This window comes from Anopheles coluzzii, chromosome 2 (genome assembly GCF_943734685.1).
Source record: "Anopheles coluzzii chromosome 2, AcolN3, whole genome shotgun sequence".
Taxonomy (NCBI): domain Eukaryota; kingdom Metazoa; phylum Arthropoda; class Insecta; order Diptera; family Culicidae; genus Anopheles; species Anopheles coluzzii.
The window spans coordinates 41,324,724-41,343,340 of record NC_064670.1 but is presented as its reverse complement, the minus strand read 5'-3'; the positions used below and the strand labels follow the sequence as shown (position 1 = coordinate 41,343,340).

The 18,617-nt window shown below is 49.4% G+C and overlaps 2 protein-coding genes across 2 annotated transcripts; one reads left to right on the top strand and one right to left on the bottom strand.

Annotated features, from left to right (window-relative positions):
• Positions 1-3,409: 3,409 nt before the first annotated feature.
• Positions 3,410-10,217, top strand: LOC120950858 (probable serine/threonine-protein kinase yakA). Its single transcript, XM_040369227.2, has 7 exons — positions 3,410-4,272; positions 6,067-6,287; positions 6,462-6,636; positions 7,707-7,907; positions 7,981-8,391; positions 8,609-9,622; positions 9,684-10,217. Exons 1-7 carry the CDS (start codon positions 4,252-4,254, stop codon positions 9,936-9,938), a joined length of 2,298 nt encoding a protein of 765 aa, XP_040225161.2. The 5' UTR covers positions 3,410-4,251; the 3' UTR covers positions 9,939-10,217.
• A 221-nt stretch (positions 10,218-10,438) lies between these two features.
• Positions 10,439-17,738, bottom strand: LOC120950857 (protein abnormal spindle). The gene is made up of 6 exons (XM_040369224.2): positions 17,515-17,738; positions 17,263-17,442; positions 15,441-17,180; positions 11,113-15,351; positions 10,913-11,032; positions 10,439-10,825 (listed from the first exon to the last, which is right to left on the bottom strand). Exons 1-6 carry the CDS (start codon positions 17,527-17,529, stop codon positions 10,565-10,567), a joined length of 6,555 nt encoding a protein of 2,184 aa, XP_040225158.2. The 5' UTR covers positions 17,530-17,738; the 3' UTR covers positions 10,439-10,564.
• Positions 17,739-18,617: the final 879 nt, after the last annotated feature.

The following is an 18,617-nucleotide window of genomic DNA, read 5'->3' as shown; positions in this document are numbered from 1 at the left end:
GTGGTGCATTCGAGCCTCCTGCTGGAAACCACCCCAACCATCGAAACGGGCACAAAAGGGCTCGCGAAAAGAAAATTGCCCGCTCGAGTGGTTGGTTGGTTGGTGGTGGTGCCGCCCTGTTGTGTGGCAGCCGACCGCTTATTTCTCCCTGCGCGCCCGTTGTTCGATTTGATTAACCACATTCCGTGCAATGGCCACATGGCAAAAAAAAAACCCTTTCCTCCCACCACCCCGTATCATTCCACGGCGGCGGCGGCGGACACACCATCATGGGCTGTTTTTCCCCGTCTAGAGCACTGCCCGAACGGCTCCCTTCAGCGCTTTCATTCCCACGGCCATGGGCGAGAGAGGGCAATTAGCGAGGGAAAACGGCTAACAAGACGCAACGTTCTAACTCGAGCCCGCAGAATTGGGCGGACGAGCGTTGGGCGTTTAGCGTTAATTTGCGTTGCTCTGTGTTTGCCAATAAGGCCCACCCGCTTGATGATGCGTCGGGGATGAAACGAAGAAACATGCCGTGTTTTGGATGATTATTATGGCGCGATCTTCGTAGCGCCGTTTCCTCGAAGAGCAACCGGGTATAACTGTGCATAGATTGCTTCAACTCGCTACCGTTTTTAAGTATCTTTTTTAAAGTTTTGGTTAACTTTATGCTACACGTCTTGCATACATTTTTCAGAATTTTTCTACAAGTAATTAAAAAGATAAAGGAGCAGTGCTGCAAAATGTCATGAGCATTACGAGATATTCACCAATGAAAACAATGAACATATCCGTGGTAGATTGATGCTCATTGCTGATACTCAATAGAAGTGATAAAATACTGAAATACTGATAAAATACTCAATAAAAATACAAGTAATGCCGGCGCAAGCATAATCGTGATTTTTTCAGGCTGTGAACAGTGCTGGCAAATGTCACTGTTTCAGTCATCAACACTCATGACTGAAACGGAGCTCCAATCAGCTCACGCACACAACTGAGATGATCAGTGATGAGTGTCAAACAGCTGGAGGACCAATCACATGCTTGGTGACATTTTTGTCGGCGATAATCATTCTTGGAATCTACTTGACGTGAGGGCTCAATAACTAAAATCAGCATGCTTTCTCCCCCTGACTGTTTTGAATATCTGTCGGGTCAGAAATAGAGCGAGAAAACATGCTCATTATGTTTATTGAAACCACTCGCAAGCACCGTATATCTCCCATGACCATTGATCACCGACTGAAAATGTCGCGACCAAGTGACTGACCAAGAGTTGGTTGCACACAATATCACTAAGCATGTGATGGTCGCACCAACTGTTTGAGGCTCGCATCTGATCATCACAGTAGAGCTCGTGACGCTGACATGATTTTGTTTCAGCCGGAATTTGTCATGACTATGTCAGTGACATTTTGCAGAACTGATCACAGTAAAAACAAGTCATGACAAAAAGACTGTCCAAGCGTTGATTGCTAAAATTTCACCAAGTATGTATTGGACACACCAACCGTTTTGAGTACCACCTCTGATTATCACAATTGAGTACGTGACACTGATATGGATTTTGTTTCAGTCAGACTTTTTACGACATTGACAGTGACATGTTGCAGCAGGAGTTTCTACTTGAATAAAAACCGTTACATTATGACCCTTGCTGGAAGACACCAACATCAAATAAATTTCCCACACAATGTTTAAAATCAATCTCTTTACAATGTATAATCAACATAATACACTAATAAGGACCATTTTATGAAGTTTTTGCATTTGTCGTAATTGTGGAATTTATAAAGTTCAGATGACAGATGTGTTGTAACGGTTTTTATTCAAATCGAAACTCCTTTATCATTTTCATGACTCATAGAAAAATCTGAAAAAATATGTTAGACATGTAATGTACAGTTCTTAAAGCTATTAGATCCATTGTAATGTGAACATTTTGTTAAGTGCTGAAAAAAGTGTTTTTTTTTTCAAACAATCCTGTCAACTTTGAAAAACTTTATCTTTAAACCGGTAGCGAGTTGAACCAATCTATGCAAAGTTATAAAATAAATAGTGTTACGACGGCGAACGGATCTGTGGGCCACGCGAAGGATGCGGCCTTGTAAATCAAACCCGCTCGGGTAACAGCGATCTTCTCAACCGTTCGACACCAGTAATCAACCTTCCCGCTAGTTGCTCTCTCAAGTAATTTGAGGAGCCTATGCCGCAGAAGGGGGTGAAGAGGGATGAGAGATTTCTTTCGTGATCCGAATATGCAAAATTAAAAAAGGCGAAGTTTCTTAGAGTTGCAAAATCCGAATGGTTTGTTTATTAAAAGTTCGGTCCCTTTTATACCCCCGGAAGCCCATACAATTTTTAGGGTGTTAGTTTATCCTTTCCGAGGATAATAGTACATAAGTGTACGTACGCGTGAGTGCCGCATGTTAGTGTATGTGACGCATTTTTATTCCGCTTTTACACGTAGCGTTCCCGGTTTCTAGATTAAGGTGATCGCGCACCACGCGAATTTACAATTTGACACGTCCGTTACGAATTTAAGAATTGCGAACGTAACAAATAGGTTAATTATACTAAAAAAATCTATGAAAAATTCAAGAGAAAGATGGCTGTGGTTTACACACATAATCCAAATTTAAAGTCAATTGGATTCCTAGAATCATAGAAATAAGCAATCAAAATCGATTTGGCCTCCCGGGCTAGCCGACTTGCCTGAAATAAGGTTAACACACAGCCTTACCAACAAATCTCAGTTCAGTTCAACAGTATTGCCCCTTCATTTTTTACAGCTACCAAACAAGCACATTAATAGAAATAAGAAAGACAGGGAAAATTGCAGTGATTGTGAAACCGCTTAAGCGACGCGCATTCTTTTCACACCACTTCTACCGCTCAGCCGCTTCTGCAGCGGGTACAGTTAGAATGGATCTCGTGCCGCAAGTCCTCATAAAAACCACCGCCATCACCCCTGCACACGTCTGTCCCAGAAGAGTGACAGTTTTGTAAATGGGCGGGAGGGGGGGGGGGTCTTGTTCCGTGGCCAAGTAGCGGGCCCCGGAACAGGTTTGCAGCATGTGCAATTTGTGCAATCAGGTTCATGTGCGTGTGGAGCAGCACAGTAGCCCACAAGAACTGGTCGGCGAGTAACGGATCATACCCTGGGCTAGGCCAATGTCAGGGTCGTCTGTAGCTGGGAAGCAAACGATCGTGTGTGTGTGTATCGTATCAATCGATCATCTTTCCTACAGAACTACTTTACTATTATGAGCAAATTTTGAAACGATCGTCAAAGCTAGTAAAGCAAAAGCAGACCTAAGATCGACTACACAAACTGCTCTTACCAATGTGCAAAAGAAAAGTCACCCCCCACGATCACCCCTCCTCCCCCTCCCTCCCCCCACCCTTTTCACCCAAACAAGATCATCAACTGGATTCAGAAAATGAGGCGCAAACATTCCTACACTACATTGGTCACTTCAAATCCTTCCCATCGGACCCCTTCCCATGCATCTACCGGGACCAACCATTCCAAGCGACAAACTAGCCACCTTCGCTATGCACCCCCGCACACCCAACGATCTCCACACCCTTCGGAGAAAGGGTGGCGGCAATATCGTAAAGCGGACAGCGAAGTGTACGCTTTTGCGCCAGGCACACAGACACACACACACACACACGTTTCGGTATGTAGTTTTCACTTGCAGGTCCGCACTCCGGACAGGTTGATCGGAGTCAGTTTCGCGCAGTTACTCGTCGAACGTCGCCGCGAAACGTGGTTGCTGCTCTGGTGTGCTGTGACGGTGTGATTTTCCAGCCTTAGCAACGCAACAGACCCGGATGTACTGGGAGGTGGAAAGAGCTCTCTCTCTCTCTCTCTATTCAAGGATCGGTGTTGTGGATGTGTGTGTGTGTGTGTGGTGCTAGCAATATCATCTGCTAGTTGGTTGCGATTACTCGAAAGGGCCAATTTTAACGTGTCCCGCCGTTGTGACGTATGTGAGAGGTGATGCCTCTCAAGTGCTTTGAAGAGTGATCGTTCGTTAAAAGCCTATTTTTCTCGAATTGTTTACAATAACTGTGTGTGAGTGTGTGAGGAAAATTCCCCCCAAAAAAGGCCCTTCAACAAACGGTGCTACAAACTGTAGCGATCGGTGTGACGTGTGTATATGTGTCTGGGATTAGTAATTAAGCGAAGGAATCTGAACTGAAACCGATAGGATACGGGCGTAAAAAGAGCTCTACCCCCTTTTTGGCAGAGTGAAAATGGCCATTCAAATGGAACAGGTAAGTGTTATGGAAAATGCTTACGGATGCGTTCAGGTGCTTTTGCGCGAATGAACTGAACAGACAACAGACAAAAGATGGTGTACTAGTGGAAGTTGTGATGATGCTGATTGGAATGTTACACGCACACGGACGAGAAACCAGAGGATCTGTTGCCAGCAAGCCTGCATTGAAATATTGCGCAGGATGTTTATCCTGCATAGATTAAAATCCAGCAACAGCTTAAAAAAGATAGCTCCATAAATCAAATCATCCAATCTGCTTAAAAATCTGTACAGCATCGGTTGCATTTTTTTTTTTTGCTTGCTCTCCGTTACAGTCCGTCGAGCAAACTAATAAATGACTTTCGTGTGTTGCGCCTCAAGAAACCAGCCAGCCGTAAAACCGTTCCACACGACATTGCTGATGCTGTGTAATTTGGCTTTTTTGCTTTTCCATACGCGAATGCTTTATTACCTTTTCTAATGCAAACATGTTTGTGGCAGCATTTAACCATGCTTCTACCATGTTTTGAATTCCATCTCGTCTAGGAAAGTTTCAGTCACTTTTGCTAATAGAAATCAACTTGTTTGCTTGGCAAATGATTTGAATATGTGGCAAAAAATCACCCCTTTACATGGGCTTACTATTGCTTTACATCAAAAGGCACATATTTAAATAGACTGAGGGACTGGGATAGTGACGCAGTCGTCAGGACGTACGACAGCTAGAAATACAATTCCGCGTTACTGGGTTCAAACCTCGAATTGATCAAGCAAGCAAGCAAGGCAAGGGCTAGACTGAGTAATAAAACTGTGCATCAAGTTACTATTAAGTTTAAAATTGTGGTTTAAATTTAAATATTTCCGGAATTTACCCTATAAATACCTCATAAATTAAACAGTCCTTTTATATCTTCTGGCTATTTATGATTTGACACACTTATACCTCGACAGTCTAGAGAGATTGCAATAAGCAAGCGAGAAAACTTTACGTACACATAATGTAAAAGCATTTGATAGACATTTTATAGCTTTTTTTTAATTAAACAAATTTTGATATTTTATTTCAAAAGTTTATTGAATTCCTCAATTCCTTGTTTTTGAAAATAATTTAGATCAATTTCTTCACCATCTTATTCTTTTCATACCACCCACTCATGATTGGTCACGGCCGACCTTTAATAACATTCCAATTGAACTTCTTATATGAGATAGGACATGTGATTTATAGTGGTAGATAAGATGTCTCAAAACAAATGCGATCCTCTATGGGTCCACCAAGTCTTTTAATTTGAGTGATTAAAAAAAAATATTATGATTTTATAATGAAAGTAAAGTTTATATGTGAGTTTTCTGCTGTTCTGTTAATATTTAAGCGATCATTGGATTGGTTGAATTGGTATTAACGGAAATTGATTTTAACTTTTATATTTTGAGCCAATGCAGAGTTCCTAGTACTGAAAAGTTTGAAACTTGACATGAATATGTGGTTAAAATGGTACAAATAAATTTTGTAAAAATCTAGTTAGCCAGTAAATATTGCAAAGAAGATGCGGTGATCATCTGCCTTCAAATACAAACATCAAACCGAATCTCACTGTGACGTGATTTCTCAATTCCAAATATGACTCCAAATGATACTATAAAGTTGTATGTTAGGGACTCATGATGCGAAAGTACAAAACTAAATCCGCACCATCTGTACCAACCTCCCAAAAGCTGTTTTCTAATTAAAAGCATGCTCCTCCATCCTAAACCAAAATTATCATCGGAAAAACGCACTCAATCACCAATAAACCCTTCAATATTCCAGGTTCTTTTCCTTCTGCTATCGCTGTACGCGACCCTGACCGTGGGCGATCATGCACCGCCATTTAAGCCGTTGCATCCGTCGGCCTACACCAAGTCTCCACTGATGTATCCGAGCTTCGTGCCCAAGCACGGCATCGGGCTGAAACCGTACATGACGCAATTTCGTGCCGGCACGCGGCTAGCACCAGTAGCGATTCGGCCAGCTCCATCAATGATTATGAGGTACGGATATACTGCTGATGCCCCCCCGCATGTTCAATACGCATGCTTTCTCTCGAACGATGCGCGCGTGTGGAATGGAAAACTCCATTCCTCCAGACACGTGAGATTTATCACGTCTACTGCATTCACACTCCGCTGCTCTACCATGCGCTCTCTGTCTCTCTTTTTTTGCAGTTTGAAAAGACCCATCAAATCCATTCTAAGCCACCCTTCGCTTATGAAGCAACCGCTACTGAAACGACCACCGCCATCGCTAGCCTTTGCCGCGGCCAGCATCAAGCATCACAAGTTCCACAGTTCCCCGCCAGGACCGAGCACGGGTGAGATTGTGTTCGAGAAGCTTAAACCGGTACGTAGGATTAGATTATCTAGTGAATCAAGCTGTACAGATTAGTGATGGGTAAAGTTAACAAAAAACTGGAGTCGACTCCGATCCTACTCCGATTATTTCGGAATTGGCTCCGGATGGTAGGTCCGCCATGCACTATCCAGAGTCGTTCGGAATTGTCTGAAACCGTTTGGAATCGCCAGGAGTTGTCCAGAATCGCCCGAAGTCATCTGGAGCCGTCCGGAGTTGCCCGTAGTCGTTTGGAGTCGGAGTCGGCCGGAGTCGGCTTTCGAAACAAAGGCCTTTATTAGTGATGTGCTATATGGAGCGCACCCACGACTCCGATCCGACTCCGACTATTGTTAGTTCGATTCCGACTCCGGCAAAATGGAACCACTAGATCCGCCCGGAGTCGGAGTCGTTCGGAGTCGTCTGTAGTCGACCGGAGTTGTCCGGAGTCGACGACTCCGAACGACTCCGAACGACTCCGACTCCGAATGACTCCGGACGACTCCGAACGACTCCGAACGACTCCGAACGACTCCGAACGACTCCGAACGACTCCGGATGACTCCGACTCTGGGCGACTCCGGGCGACCACGGGCAACTCCGTACGGCTCCGGACGATTCCGAACGACTCCGGATATTGCAGCGCGGACGTACCTTCCGGAGTCGATTCCGAATTTATCGGAGTCGGATCGGAGTCGACTCCGGATTTTTGTCAACTTTACCCATCACTAGCCTTTATACGAAGTGCACATGCAAAGTGAAAGACAAAAAAACAACGAAATGAAATGCCTGATAACAAGCAATGACGGCTTTAGTTGACTCTGATCGATTCCGGTCGCCTCCGAAAGACTCTGGACGACTTTGGATGACTCTGGACGACTCCGAACGAGTTTGAACCGGACGACTCCGTCTTCTGCCAGAACTAGTGCTCCGACTCCGGCTGGAGCTAGTGGTTCCCAATTTTTCGGAGTCGGAATAGTCGGAGTTGGATCGGAGTCGTGGGTGCGCTCCAGAGAGCACAACCCTGATACAGAACGTCTTACTGATGAGTGCGCTTGGTTTGAGTGCCTTCATTTTTTTAGATCACCACGAAGCTCACCTCTCACAAGGATGGAGCAATCCATACGATCCCTGCACCAAACCTGGGCCTGGTGAACGCACCGAAGGCCCCGAACCAGATCCGAGTGACGTCCTACGAGGACAGCAACAAGCTGGAGATTGAAGTGAAGACAACCAAGCCCACGTTTACGGCGAAACCGGCCTTTTTGAACCTCAGCCCAACGGTACGTAAGGGAGAACGGGAGTGTGAAGTAGTAGTGACAATGCGCTCATGTGCTCATATTCCACCCCTTTTAGCCCGCCCCGGCTGTAGGAACCTACGCCCATCACCACGCCATCGGTGCCAACCCGCACCAGTACCAGGTGACGGAGGAGCACTCGAACGATGTCACAATCGGTGATCTGTACTCGGGCAAGAAGACGTACTTTGCGCCGGATCCGGACCCATCGCTGCCGAGCAAATCGCTCGTCCCAACGTCCGATCCGCTCAGCATACCGAGCAATGGAAAGTTTGCGCCAGCCACCAGCGTGCTGGTACAGTCACCGGTCGCGCACTACCCACTCCAACCGCAAACCAGCGCCTCGGCCGTGATCCAGTACGTCAACGCAGTGCCGCAGGCCAGCTATGCCATTCCGCTCGCCACCCAGCCCCAGCTGCAGCAGCACATACTGCAACAGACGGCCATGCTGCAGGAGATGCCCGTTTCGGTTAGTATCACCAATCCCCTCGTCAGTTCCCCCGTCGTACTCGAAAACCTCATTGTTGATGCCCGAACTTGATCACACCTACCTGCTTTATCCGCAGCACGACAGTCCCGACCATCATAATCATCGCCCTTCTTCACACTAATCGTATGTGCCACATTCTTCTAATACAGACTTCCCTCTCTTCCTCACTTCCCGCCCAACGGGGTTTTAATTCCAGCTCTATAATCCCACCTATCTTGTGACCCAATCCAACAACCTTTACAACACCCACCAACAGCAGGCGTCGGTGAATCTCTTCAAACCGGACACCAACTTCCTTGGCACGGTGCAGCATCAGCAGCAGCACCAGCCACATCCGATCCACGTGCAAACACAAACGCAGGCACCGCCCATCCCAACGACCGTGCTGTACAACTCGTACCCGGCGTACAACAAGCACGCGGAACCGGCCGCCAGCACCGGCCAAATACTGTCTGCTACGCAGGATCAGCTGCACGAGCTGCAGTCCGTCGTGAACCAGATTCAGTTGAACGACATCCACAACCAGCATTCCGGCGACATGCCAACGTACGCCCAGCTCGTGGGGCACGAGCAGCCGGCCATCCATCAGCAGCAACTGCCCCAGCTCAACCAGCTCGAGCAGCAGCTGCAGCAGCAGCTGATCCAGCAGCACCAGCAGGAAAAGGGCCAGAATCCGCAGCGCCAGATGACCGACGCCGAGATTGCCAACCTGCTCAACTACGGTATGATCAATCTGCACAACAATCTATCTCCGAGCGACTACTACCACTATCAGGTGGACCAGCCGACGGCGGTCCAGCAACCGTCAGCGCACCACACGTTCTACGAGCTGTCCGAGCGGCAGAAGGAAAACGATCGCATCCTGGCGCAGGCCCAGCAGGAGCTGTACCACCAGCAGAATCAGCAGCAGCAGTACCAGCAGCAGCAGCAGCACCAATACCAGCAACAACAATTACAACACCAGCAGGACCAGCAGCAGCAGCAGTATCCCGCGGACCAGCATTCCGACTATCTGCAGGCGTACCAGGAGCATCAGTTGGCCGTTTCAAACATTCTCGGCTTGCAGGACAAGCAGACACAAGGGGGAGGCGCTGTGCAGCAGTATCAGCACCATCCGCAGGCAGCCATCGGCAGCACAATCGCACCCCAGTCAACGCAGAGTCCACTGCGAATATACGTACCGGATGGAGAGCACGAATACTCCAACAATGTAAGTAGACCTCTCAGTAGATAGCATGCTTATGCCGTAATAACAACACCGCAATTTTCAGATAAACGCACAGAAACGAATGGACGAAATCGATTTCGAGTACGCCGATGTGGAACAGCAGGATCAGGGTGTAGAGGGTGATACCGTCAGCACGGCCACGAATGCTCATGCACGAAGCGACGAACCCATCACGCCAACGTCGTACGACGATACCACCACTAATGCGTACTACGACGAGCGGACGGCAGAGGATGGTAACGAGGACGGGAACAGCGAGTACTATGACCAGAATCTAAGCAACCATCGGCTCGAGTAAGCATCGCTGCATGCCGATGCCACGTGCGCCAGTCCCTTATATTAGCGCCTTGCGCTTGCGTTGCCTAACTGCTTGATTGCGCACTGTACAGCTGGTTGTTTGATCAGATCAGGGAAGGGTAAGAGCGGAAGCGTTAGTGTATATCGTACAATCGTACATCTTTAGCGTGTAGGAAACAAACAACATTATTTATTTCGCCCTAGATCTTCTAAATAAACCAAATAATTATCATGAAATGTGCGCATGCACGACAGGCGACAGTATTTCATGACAGCTGGACATGGTGAGTATTGTGTGTCATTTGCTAACGATTTGAGAACATTAATTCACTTTAACTTATGTAAATGATATTTTTTCTTGTTTAATAGTAAGTATAGTTATAAAGGTAGTAGTTTTGAAAAGAAAAACAAATTCAATAATGTCATCGTCAGCACACGAACGGAAAACATAAAATTCAAACGAAGAAGCTTTTAAACGAGTAAACCGTCACTGTGACGCAATTGTTTGGATTAAACATGTATTGTGCAACGTTAAAAATGGCTAATCAAGAATATATTAAATGAACAAATCAAGCGTGAGATAAAAAAAACCCCTCCCCCAGCACGAAACGCACGTTCGCGGCAAAGTTAAGAAAGATCCACTTCCAACATCTGGAGTACCCGCTCGAACCCAAACACAGACGAATAGAACACGTACGGTTTGCTGCGATTTACGCCAAAGTCCGGCTCCAGGGACGGTACCGTGCGCATTAGCTGCGGGTTCGGTGCAACCAAACACCCTACCGGACGCTGGACGTTCTTGCGCATCTTTTCCTTGCGCTGAACCAGCTTTTTCGTCTCGCGCAGCATGTAAATGGCATCTTTCGATATCATGTAACGCCGTATAGCCTACAGAAAGTGGAGGGGTGAAATAGGGATAAGCAATCATGGCATGGAAAAGCTCACAATCATGAACGGATCAACAAATAAACTTACATTCTTCTTCTTGTTATCGTGTGCTAACACCCACAGCAGTGTGCACAGTGTGCTAAATATTCCACAATCCTTATCACACCAACGTAGCAACATCTGCGATACGGTGACGAGGCCATCCTCCTGCAAAAAGTGCATAAAAAATGCGTTATAAATGACAAGCTTTCCTGCGATAATTAAAGCCTGCAGCGCACAAACCGTACCTGAAACGCTTGCTCCTTGGTACCCCGGAAGCGTGCCAAATTCAATATGATGCGGGCGCAGATTTCGATCAAAATTTTGTCCACCTCGGACCGGATCGCTTGAGCCATCATGTTGTAGCAGAACACGGACAGAAACACGGCATCCTCCATGAGCAGATGCGGCACCAGTCGGGACATGCGCTCCAGCCGCTTCAGGATGCCGATCGCTTCCGACGAGCTGAAGCGTGTCTTCAGGAAGCGCAGACAGAGCCGGCTCACGTTGCTCAGTCGGATGGTAGGATCGCGCCGTGCTGCCATGCGGCTCGCCACCATTTGCTGAGCGATTTTGCGCATCTGCATCGTCTGGTAGCGCTTGCGGTGGTAAGCGCCACGCCACCAAGCCTGTATGCGCAGGGCCGCCTTTTGCTGCCGCTTGCGCTCCAGATACTCGGGCGTCAGCAGGGCAAGGAAGGCGCGCCGCGCTAGCACACCGCGCCCGTAAGTCTGCAAGCCGCGCACCGTGCGGCGAATCTGTTCGAACCGCAGGCTCTCGCAGCGAGTTTGCAGCTTTTCTCGGTAGCGTCTTTGGACCACAATTACAGCGCTACGGTAGATGCGATAGTTCGCTTCATCGATCAAACGCTCCCGGTAAGCACGGTAGTGGATTTGAATCGTTCGAACAGCTCGCAGTGTCTGCTGGTATCGATCGCGTTCTCGGCGCATGCTGAGCGTGGCCTTCCAGTGGATTTGAATAGTAGTAACCGCACGATAAATCCGACCATACTGTGCTACGTCGTGTAGCATGGCCCGTCGTGCACGGTACCGTGCCTGTATCACCGTTGCAGCGTGCTTCAGAGCGGTGAACCGTTTGCGCTCCATTACCATTGCACGGTGACCACGGAACCAGCGCTGCAGCGTTACCGCTGCCTTCCTCTTGCGTTCGTACTCAACGACGGTCTGGCGCATTAGCAGCTTGCCACGGAACCGGCGCTGTATCGCTAGGACCGATTCGCGAAGCCGAATGAAAGCAGCTCGATCGTGCCTCATGTTCCGATAGCCACGGTAAAACTCCTGCACCACAATTGAAGCACTTTTCAGATTCAGGAATCGGCCGCGACATTTCTCCATCGCACGCTGGGCACGATACTTGCGCTGTAGCAGTACGATGGCCGCGCGCATCCGTTCATACTGCTGAACGGCCTGCTGCTTAGCACGCTGTGCACGGTAGCGCCGCTGCATTACGACGGCGGCGGATTTCAACCGCAAAAAGTCCGATCGCTGCTGTCTCATGTGCAAAGTAGCGGCCCATCGATGGGAAATGGTGATGGCACTTCGTTTCAGGGCTGCATACTGCACGCGTTGGACCCGGCAGGCGCGGTTGGCCCGGAAGCGACGCTGTACCACGAGCACCGACTGCCGAAGCTGGAGGAACGCGTTTCGGTCCCGGCTCATTTGCAGCGTTGCGCGTAACCGTCGCTGTATGGTGACGGCCGCCCATCGGCAGTGTTGCATCTCGCGACGAACCATTCGTCCCTGCACAAGGGCACGATATCGCCGTTGCAGAACGGTGGCCGCATCACGGTGGAGCAGGTAGTCATGTCTAAACTTCCTTTGCAGCAAAACGCCTCGCCACGACCGTTGCAGAGTGAGGGCAGCATTGCATTGCCTGCGGTAATGGCTCCTGACTTGACGCATCTCCAGCGTTGCGCGCCACTTGCGCTGAATGTGGAGAGTCGCTTTGCGAATGGATTCATACCGCTGTTTGGCGGCTCGTCCGGCCAGGATAGCGCGGAATCGTGCCTGCACGGTGATGGTGCATCTGCGAAGTGTAACAAAACGATCCCGTGCGTGGCGCATTGCCAGTGTGGCTCGATACTGACTTTGAATGGTAAGGATCGCACACCGAACCTTCGCATAGGAGGCGCGAGCGGCACGCATACTCAATTGCGCTCGGAATCTCCTCTGAACGCAAAGAGTGGCGACTCGCAGGCTGTTGTACTGTTGCCGTTGTTCCATCATCGCTTTGTTGGCTCGGAACCGTTGCTGCAATGTAACGGTGGCTTTGCAAAGCGTCCGATACCGTTCCACCTCCGACTGCATTGCCTGTCGTGCGCGGAAGCGCCGCTGAACGTTGATCGCTACCCGCCGAAGGGTTCGGTAGTTCGCTCTTTCTTTACGCATCGCGAGAGTGCCACGCCAACGGCGCTGTACCTGCACGATCAAGTTCCGTGCGTGTGCGTAAGTTTGTCTGTCCTGCCGCATCTGTCTCCAGCCACGATACTGTTGCTGCAGACGAATGGTACTAGCACGCATCAGCAAAAAGCGGTTGCGCAGTCGCCGCGCCTCCATACATTCGCGCCAGCGGCGTTGAATACAAATCGCTGCCGAACGGCTGCGTAGATACTCTTTGCGCACGATGCGCATCCGCTGGTACGCTTGGATCTTTGCTGCCGATCGATTTTGGAGCCGTTTCCTTCGAATGAACGCCACCATCCCGTAGACGGTCGCATGCAGCCGACGATGGATCACGTACGATTTAATGCTACGCTGAATGATGGTCGCCTGCAGGTGGCGGTGCTTTGCCTCTGCCCGTATCTGCCCGATCAGGGTGGCCGCAGCAAGAAGCTTCCTGCCGAGCGCGTACCGTCGGTACGATGTTTGCAGTACGATTGCCGACTTTCTGCAGAGCAGAAAACGCTCCCGCGCCTGGCGCATTTGGCGCACCGTTCGCCACCATTGCTGTACGCGCACGATCGCGCTGAACCGGCGGGCAGCCAGCTTCTGCGCCAGATATCGTCTGGAGAACCGCTGAATCGTCACGATGGCGCGCAGTTTCTGCCGTCGATGGGCTTCGTACCAAACGCGCACGCAGTACCCGCGGACAGCGGCCTGAATCGTGCGGGCCGCCGCTTCTCGCCGCAACGCACGCTTTTCCTCGATCCGGCGGCAAATGGTCACCTTCAGCCAGTTCATACGCCACCAGCGCTGCAGTACGATTGCGGCCGCATTGAATTTTGGCGCACGGAATTTGTACACAATCTGCCAGAGCAGGGACATCGTCTGTTCCCTATGCCCGTCGCAGATGTCCTTGGCCGTGACGTTGCCGGCAATTTTATAGTCGGCCTGTTCCAGCGCCACCAGCGCCAGGTTGATGTTGTGTATCTTTTGCAGCCGCGATATGGGCGGCACGCGCAGGCTGGCCGACAAATCGTCCCGCAGCAGAATGATCTCCATGACGCGCGTCAGCCGCACGCCGTCCCGCAGATCGACGGCCAAATTCTCGAACGCGTAGTTGTACTCGTCCAGGAAGGACTGCTTGTGCGACAGCACGTAGCCGACGCGTTTCATGTGCTTCGTAATGTCCCCAATGCCGGACACCAGCTGGGAAGCAAAGCGGATCAAAATTTCCTTCGTCTCCTTGTGTGGCGCGTTGCGCACGAACAGGCATGGGTTGTGCTTGATCAGCTTGCGTCGCTTGGCCGTGTCGAGAAACAGGAGCAAAAACAGCACCATTCGCAGGGTAAACTTCCGCATGTGTTCGGCGTACGCGCGCGAAAGATTGTACGCTTTGGAGTTGCGTGTCTCCAGGTAGCGATCGCGAAACAGGCGATGTATGATGAACGTGCTCAGTCCGACGATGTCACGATTCGATTGTAGCTCAATCTGCTCGCCAAACACCACCTCCAGCCCGAGCCGCAGCCAGAGCGGATTGAAGCACAGTAGCAGCTCCAGGATGGAGCGCTGCAGCACCAGATCGAGATGCAAGTTGCGATCGGTGCGCAGCGACAGCAGTTGCTTCTCAATCTGTGCGGCCACCTTGCGGAGCGGCATCGCTATCTCCTCGCTCGTGTACAGCGCAATGCCGGCACTGCGCAAGTGGTTCAGTCGGGTTTTGTAATATTTCGATGAGATCAGCTCCTTGGTAGGGGCGAGCGTAAGCTCCTTCGATTTTACCTCGTCAAACAGCTTCCCAACGTCTAGCGGTTTGTTCGGCTCCGTGTCCAGATCGGCCGGTATGGTGACCAGCGCGTTGAGCCACTTTTTCATCTGCCGCTCGTACTGCTCGAACGCCCGCTCGTCCAGATACATCGTGACAGTAAGGAAGGGATTACAGGTGGTGGTCGCCGCAAACGGATCCGGATTGATGAGCGTTTTCAGATGCCGGTCGGAATCGTACAGGAACACACGCTTCTCTTCGCTCTTCGGCGGTAAGCTGCATGGTACGGCGGTTCGCTTGAGGCTGAGGCTTCGCGATGAGGTCTGTAAATGATTACACAGTGTAAAGGAGTTTGAAATTTTAATAGAAAAAAAGAAGGAAATTTAGGAGCAACTGCCCCTGTTTAGCTTACCAGTGTTACGCTACGAGTCGATGGTGTCGTTGACTTGTATTCAATCGGCTTCCGGAAAGTGCTACTGATTGACATTTGCGTTTCCGTTTTGGTAACCGACTGAAGGGCTTGTGCTATAATCGCGCTCGAGCTGGAAGTGAGCCGACAACGCCGTTTCGGTGGAGATATCGTTAGCTCAAATGGTTCCAGCTTCAGCTCCTTTCCATCGCCAACCGATTCGATGCTGCGTTTGCATCCAGTGCTCGGCACGACCATCTCATCGCTGAACCGGCCAACCTCGTGCAAGTTAAATCGGCTCGACTGTGCCCGTATTTCATGCTCGCGAAAGATCTTATCCCCTTCGTCTTCTTCGAGGTGGTGACTCTTATTCGTGCTGCTACTGTTGCTGCTACTGCTCTTGTCCAACAGGTTTGGCAGCGAGGAGCGCGAAACACTGTCCTTAATTGTGACGGTTACATTCCGCACAATATTTTCAACCGATGCAGACCGTGAACTTTGCTCAGCCGACACGATAAACGTTTGCTGAGTGTGTAGGGAAGCTAGCAGCTCAGCATCATCGGATACCGAGCCGTTGCGGCGATCGTGACGACGCTCGAACGTAATGCCGAGTTCCGGCACGTTTTCCTCGGCTATGCTCGTCAGATGGGGATTGGAATCGTGCGCAACGGTGTGCGTTTTGTCGGTAGCGTTCTCAGGATGTTCCTCATGGACTGGCATTTCATCCTTCTGATTCGTTTCTAGTTCGTGCTCCTCCGTGTCTCCTTGTTCATGCTCTAGGGAGAACGTTAAATGACGCTGTAGGTTTTCATCTGACTGCTGCTGCACCAGACTACTGTCCACCATGGTGGGACTAGCTATAAATGGCTTCAGAAACGTCTTGTCTACTGGCAAGGGTTTAGTAACGGTGGAAAAGCAACTGGGATCGAACCGTGTGTTGCGATCCTGCGGCGTCAAGGCTGTCGTCTTTTGTCGTGATTTGTCATCCATCGCGTCCGATTCCGTCACCATTTCCGCTGTGGGAGCTTTCGGCGATACCTCCAAGTTCTTGCGCACGGAATGGTCGATCAATCCACGCCGTCCCTTGCCTTTCATGAAATAGTCGGGTGTGGGCTGGTTTTCTACGCGTTTTACATAGCTAACATTCACGGACAGGGGCGACAGGAACTGCTTAGCATCCAGCCTCGCACCAATAACGAGCGGACTGGTCGGATTTACATTTTCTTTGTCAGTAGTAGTCTTGTCCCCTTCCGTAGGCATCGTCCCCGAGCTTGCTGCACCGTACTCGTCCATCATATCAAAAACACCGTCCCCAGCGCCCGGCCCATACATGGCCGTTGTTACTTTCGACGCAATAGTCCCCATCCTGGAACCAACCGTTATCGTAGGTACCGACCAACCTGGCTTGCCGGGAGAAGTTTTCGTCTTCTTCGGTAGAACGTTGCGCTTTAGCTTCACCTTGGGCGGGGAGGGTGATTTGAGTTTCAACTTTTTCGGTACGGCAAACGATTTGGCGACAGGTTTGCGGCTGGCGGCTGACTTAGGTTCGACGGTTTTCAAAATAAACTGCACGTCCTTTCTGTTGCCAATGCTATCGGTGAGCACGAGCACGTCCTTGCCCACTAGCAGTTGCTGGGGATTCCACACCACTTCCAGCGTCTTCTCTGCGCCGGCCTCCACATCGGCCGTTGTCCACTCGAACCAAAGCCCACACCCGGGATCGGGCACTCTGGTAAGGTTAACCTGGGACGGTAAGGTCAACGTGTATCAGAAGCAGGGAAGGGAGAGGGATGAAACTGTGCACATAATTGTCTGTATACAATACCTGCACCAGCGTCTTGTTTGTATTCCGCACAATCAGCAAACGGCGAGCACTCTTGCCTACGGGTACGCCTTCAAACACCACGGTAGCCTTGGGAGTAAAAGGTCCTAGCAGAACCAGCGTCGGTTCCCGGGATTCGTTTGTCCTCGGTTTCGCTACGGCTCGTGGTGGCGTACAGGATACCTGACGGGATTTGTAACAGTAGTGTAAATGCTAATGCGACAACAAAATGACAAACATTCGGCTGTAAATCACCTCAAACGCGCTCATCCTTTCCTCATGGCTTTCAGCAAAGCCAGATCAAATGAAGGAAGAGTGAAAACAACACACCACGGAATGCACACGGTATCGTAAAAAAAACGAAACAATAACGATAATACTGAGCAAACAAACTTAACAGAGGTAGAATAATTTCTCTGCTATTCCACGGTACAGCCCGCGTCCGTCCAGCCGTTGTTGCCTTGAAAATACGTTGGCGATTTACAAAAAAGCCGACGCTCGTCCGATGACACTGCCGAACGTTGCCGACGGTTGGCAACTGACAAGCTGTCAAATGACGAGTTCGACTTGTCGTTTTCAAAACATGCAATTTCGAAACCGTTAAGAATGTTCAACCGTTTAATGAATGTTTAAATGTGTTGTTTTTATTGATTGTTCACATTTTTAATCGTTTGAGTATTATAATTTCGTCTCGCATTGAATACAGAATTAGATATGCGATAAATATTGTGGTAAGCATTTCCTTTGAACCATCAGCCCACAGTACATCTCACAACTACATATACTGTGGAAACGTTCAAACGTAACCGTCTTCTCTTTCGTTACGATACCCATTACAACAGAAACAAGCAGTTTTTTTGGTTTTAATTATCGATGTGAAAATGACTGATTTATTGTTCGTTCCATTTAAAAACATACACAAACCGGCATTGCTGCCTTGGATTTTTGCTTCCTTTGCCTTCGTTTTCTCGCATTACTAGCTACCGTCGAGTTGATATACGCCTAAACATATCTACATCTACACACTACTGAAGAACCGTGCCCGGTAAGTGGGCACGGCCCTGGGAAGATTTGAAGAGTGATCAAAAGGAGGGGAAAACGACCGCTTTCCCGAAACGCTGCTGATATGAAAGTGAATGAACCATTAGGGAACAATAGAGTATGTGTAACGCTCCTAAATTTCAACTCGATTAAGAAACAGTTCGTGTAGCGCCACAACGGTCGCATATCTGTTATTGCCATCACTCTAGGCTAGAGGCTGGTGGCAGGGCAGGGAAAGGCTACGGACGACTAAAAAAATACGTTCAGACGTTGGAAAACAGAGTCTTCGGTATATTTAGTAGTAATTTGCCTAACAC

Coding starts and splice junctions, on each gene's coding strand:
- LOC120950857 (XM_040369224.2), bottom strand. Junction 15,352..15,440: donor CGACTCGTAGCGTAACACTG/GTAAGCTAAACA, acceptor AATCATTTACAG/ACCTCATCGCGAAGCCTCAG. Junction 10,826..10,912: donor ACGATAACAAGAAGAAGAAT/GTAAGTTTATTT, acceptor CACTTTCTGTAG/GCTATACGGCGTTACATGAT.
- LOC120950858 (XM_040369227.2), top strand. CDS start 4,252: ATGGCCATTCAAATGGAACAG. Junction 6,637..7,706: donor TGTTCGAGAAGCTTAAACCG/GTACGTAGGATT, acceptor TCATTTTTTTAG/ATCACCACGAAGCTCACCTC. Junction 9,623..9,683: donor AGCACGAATACTCCAACAAT/GTAAGTAGACCT, acceptor CGCAATTTTCAG/ATAAACGCACAGAAACGAAT.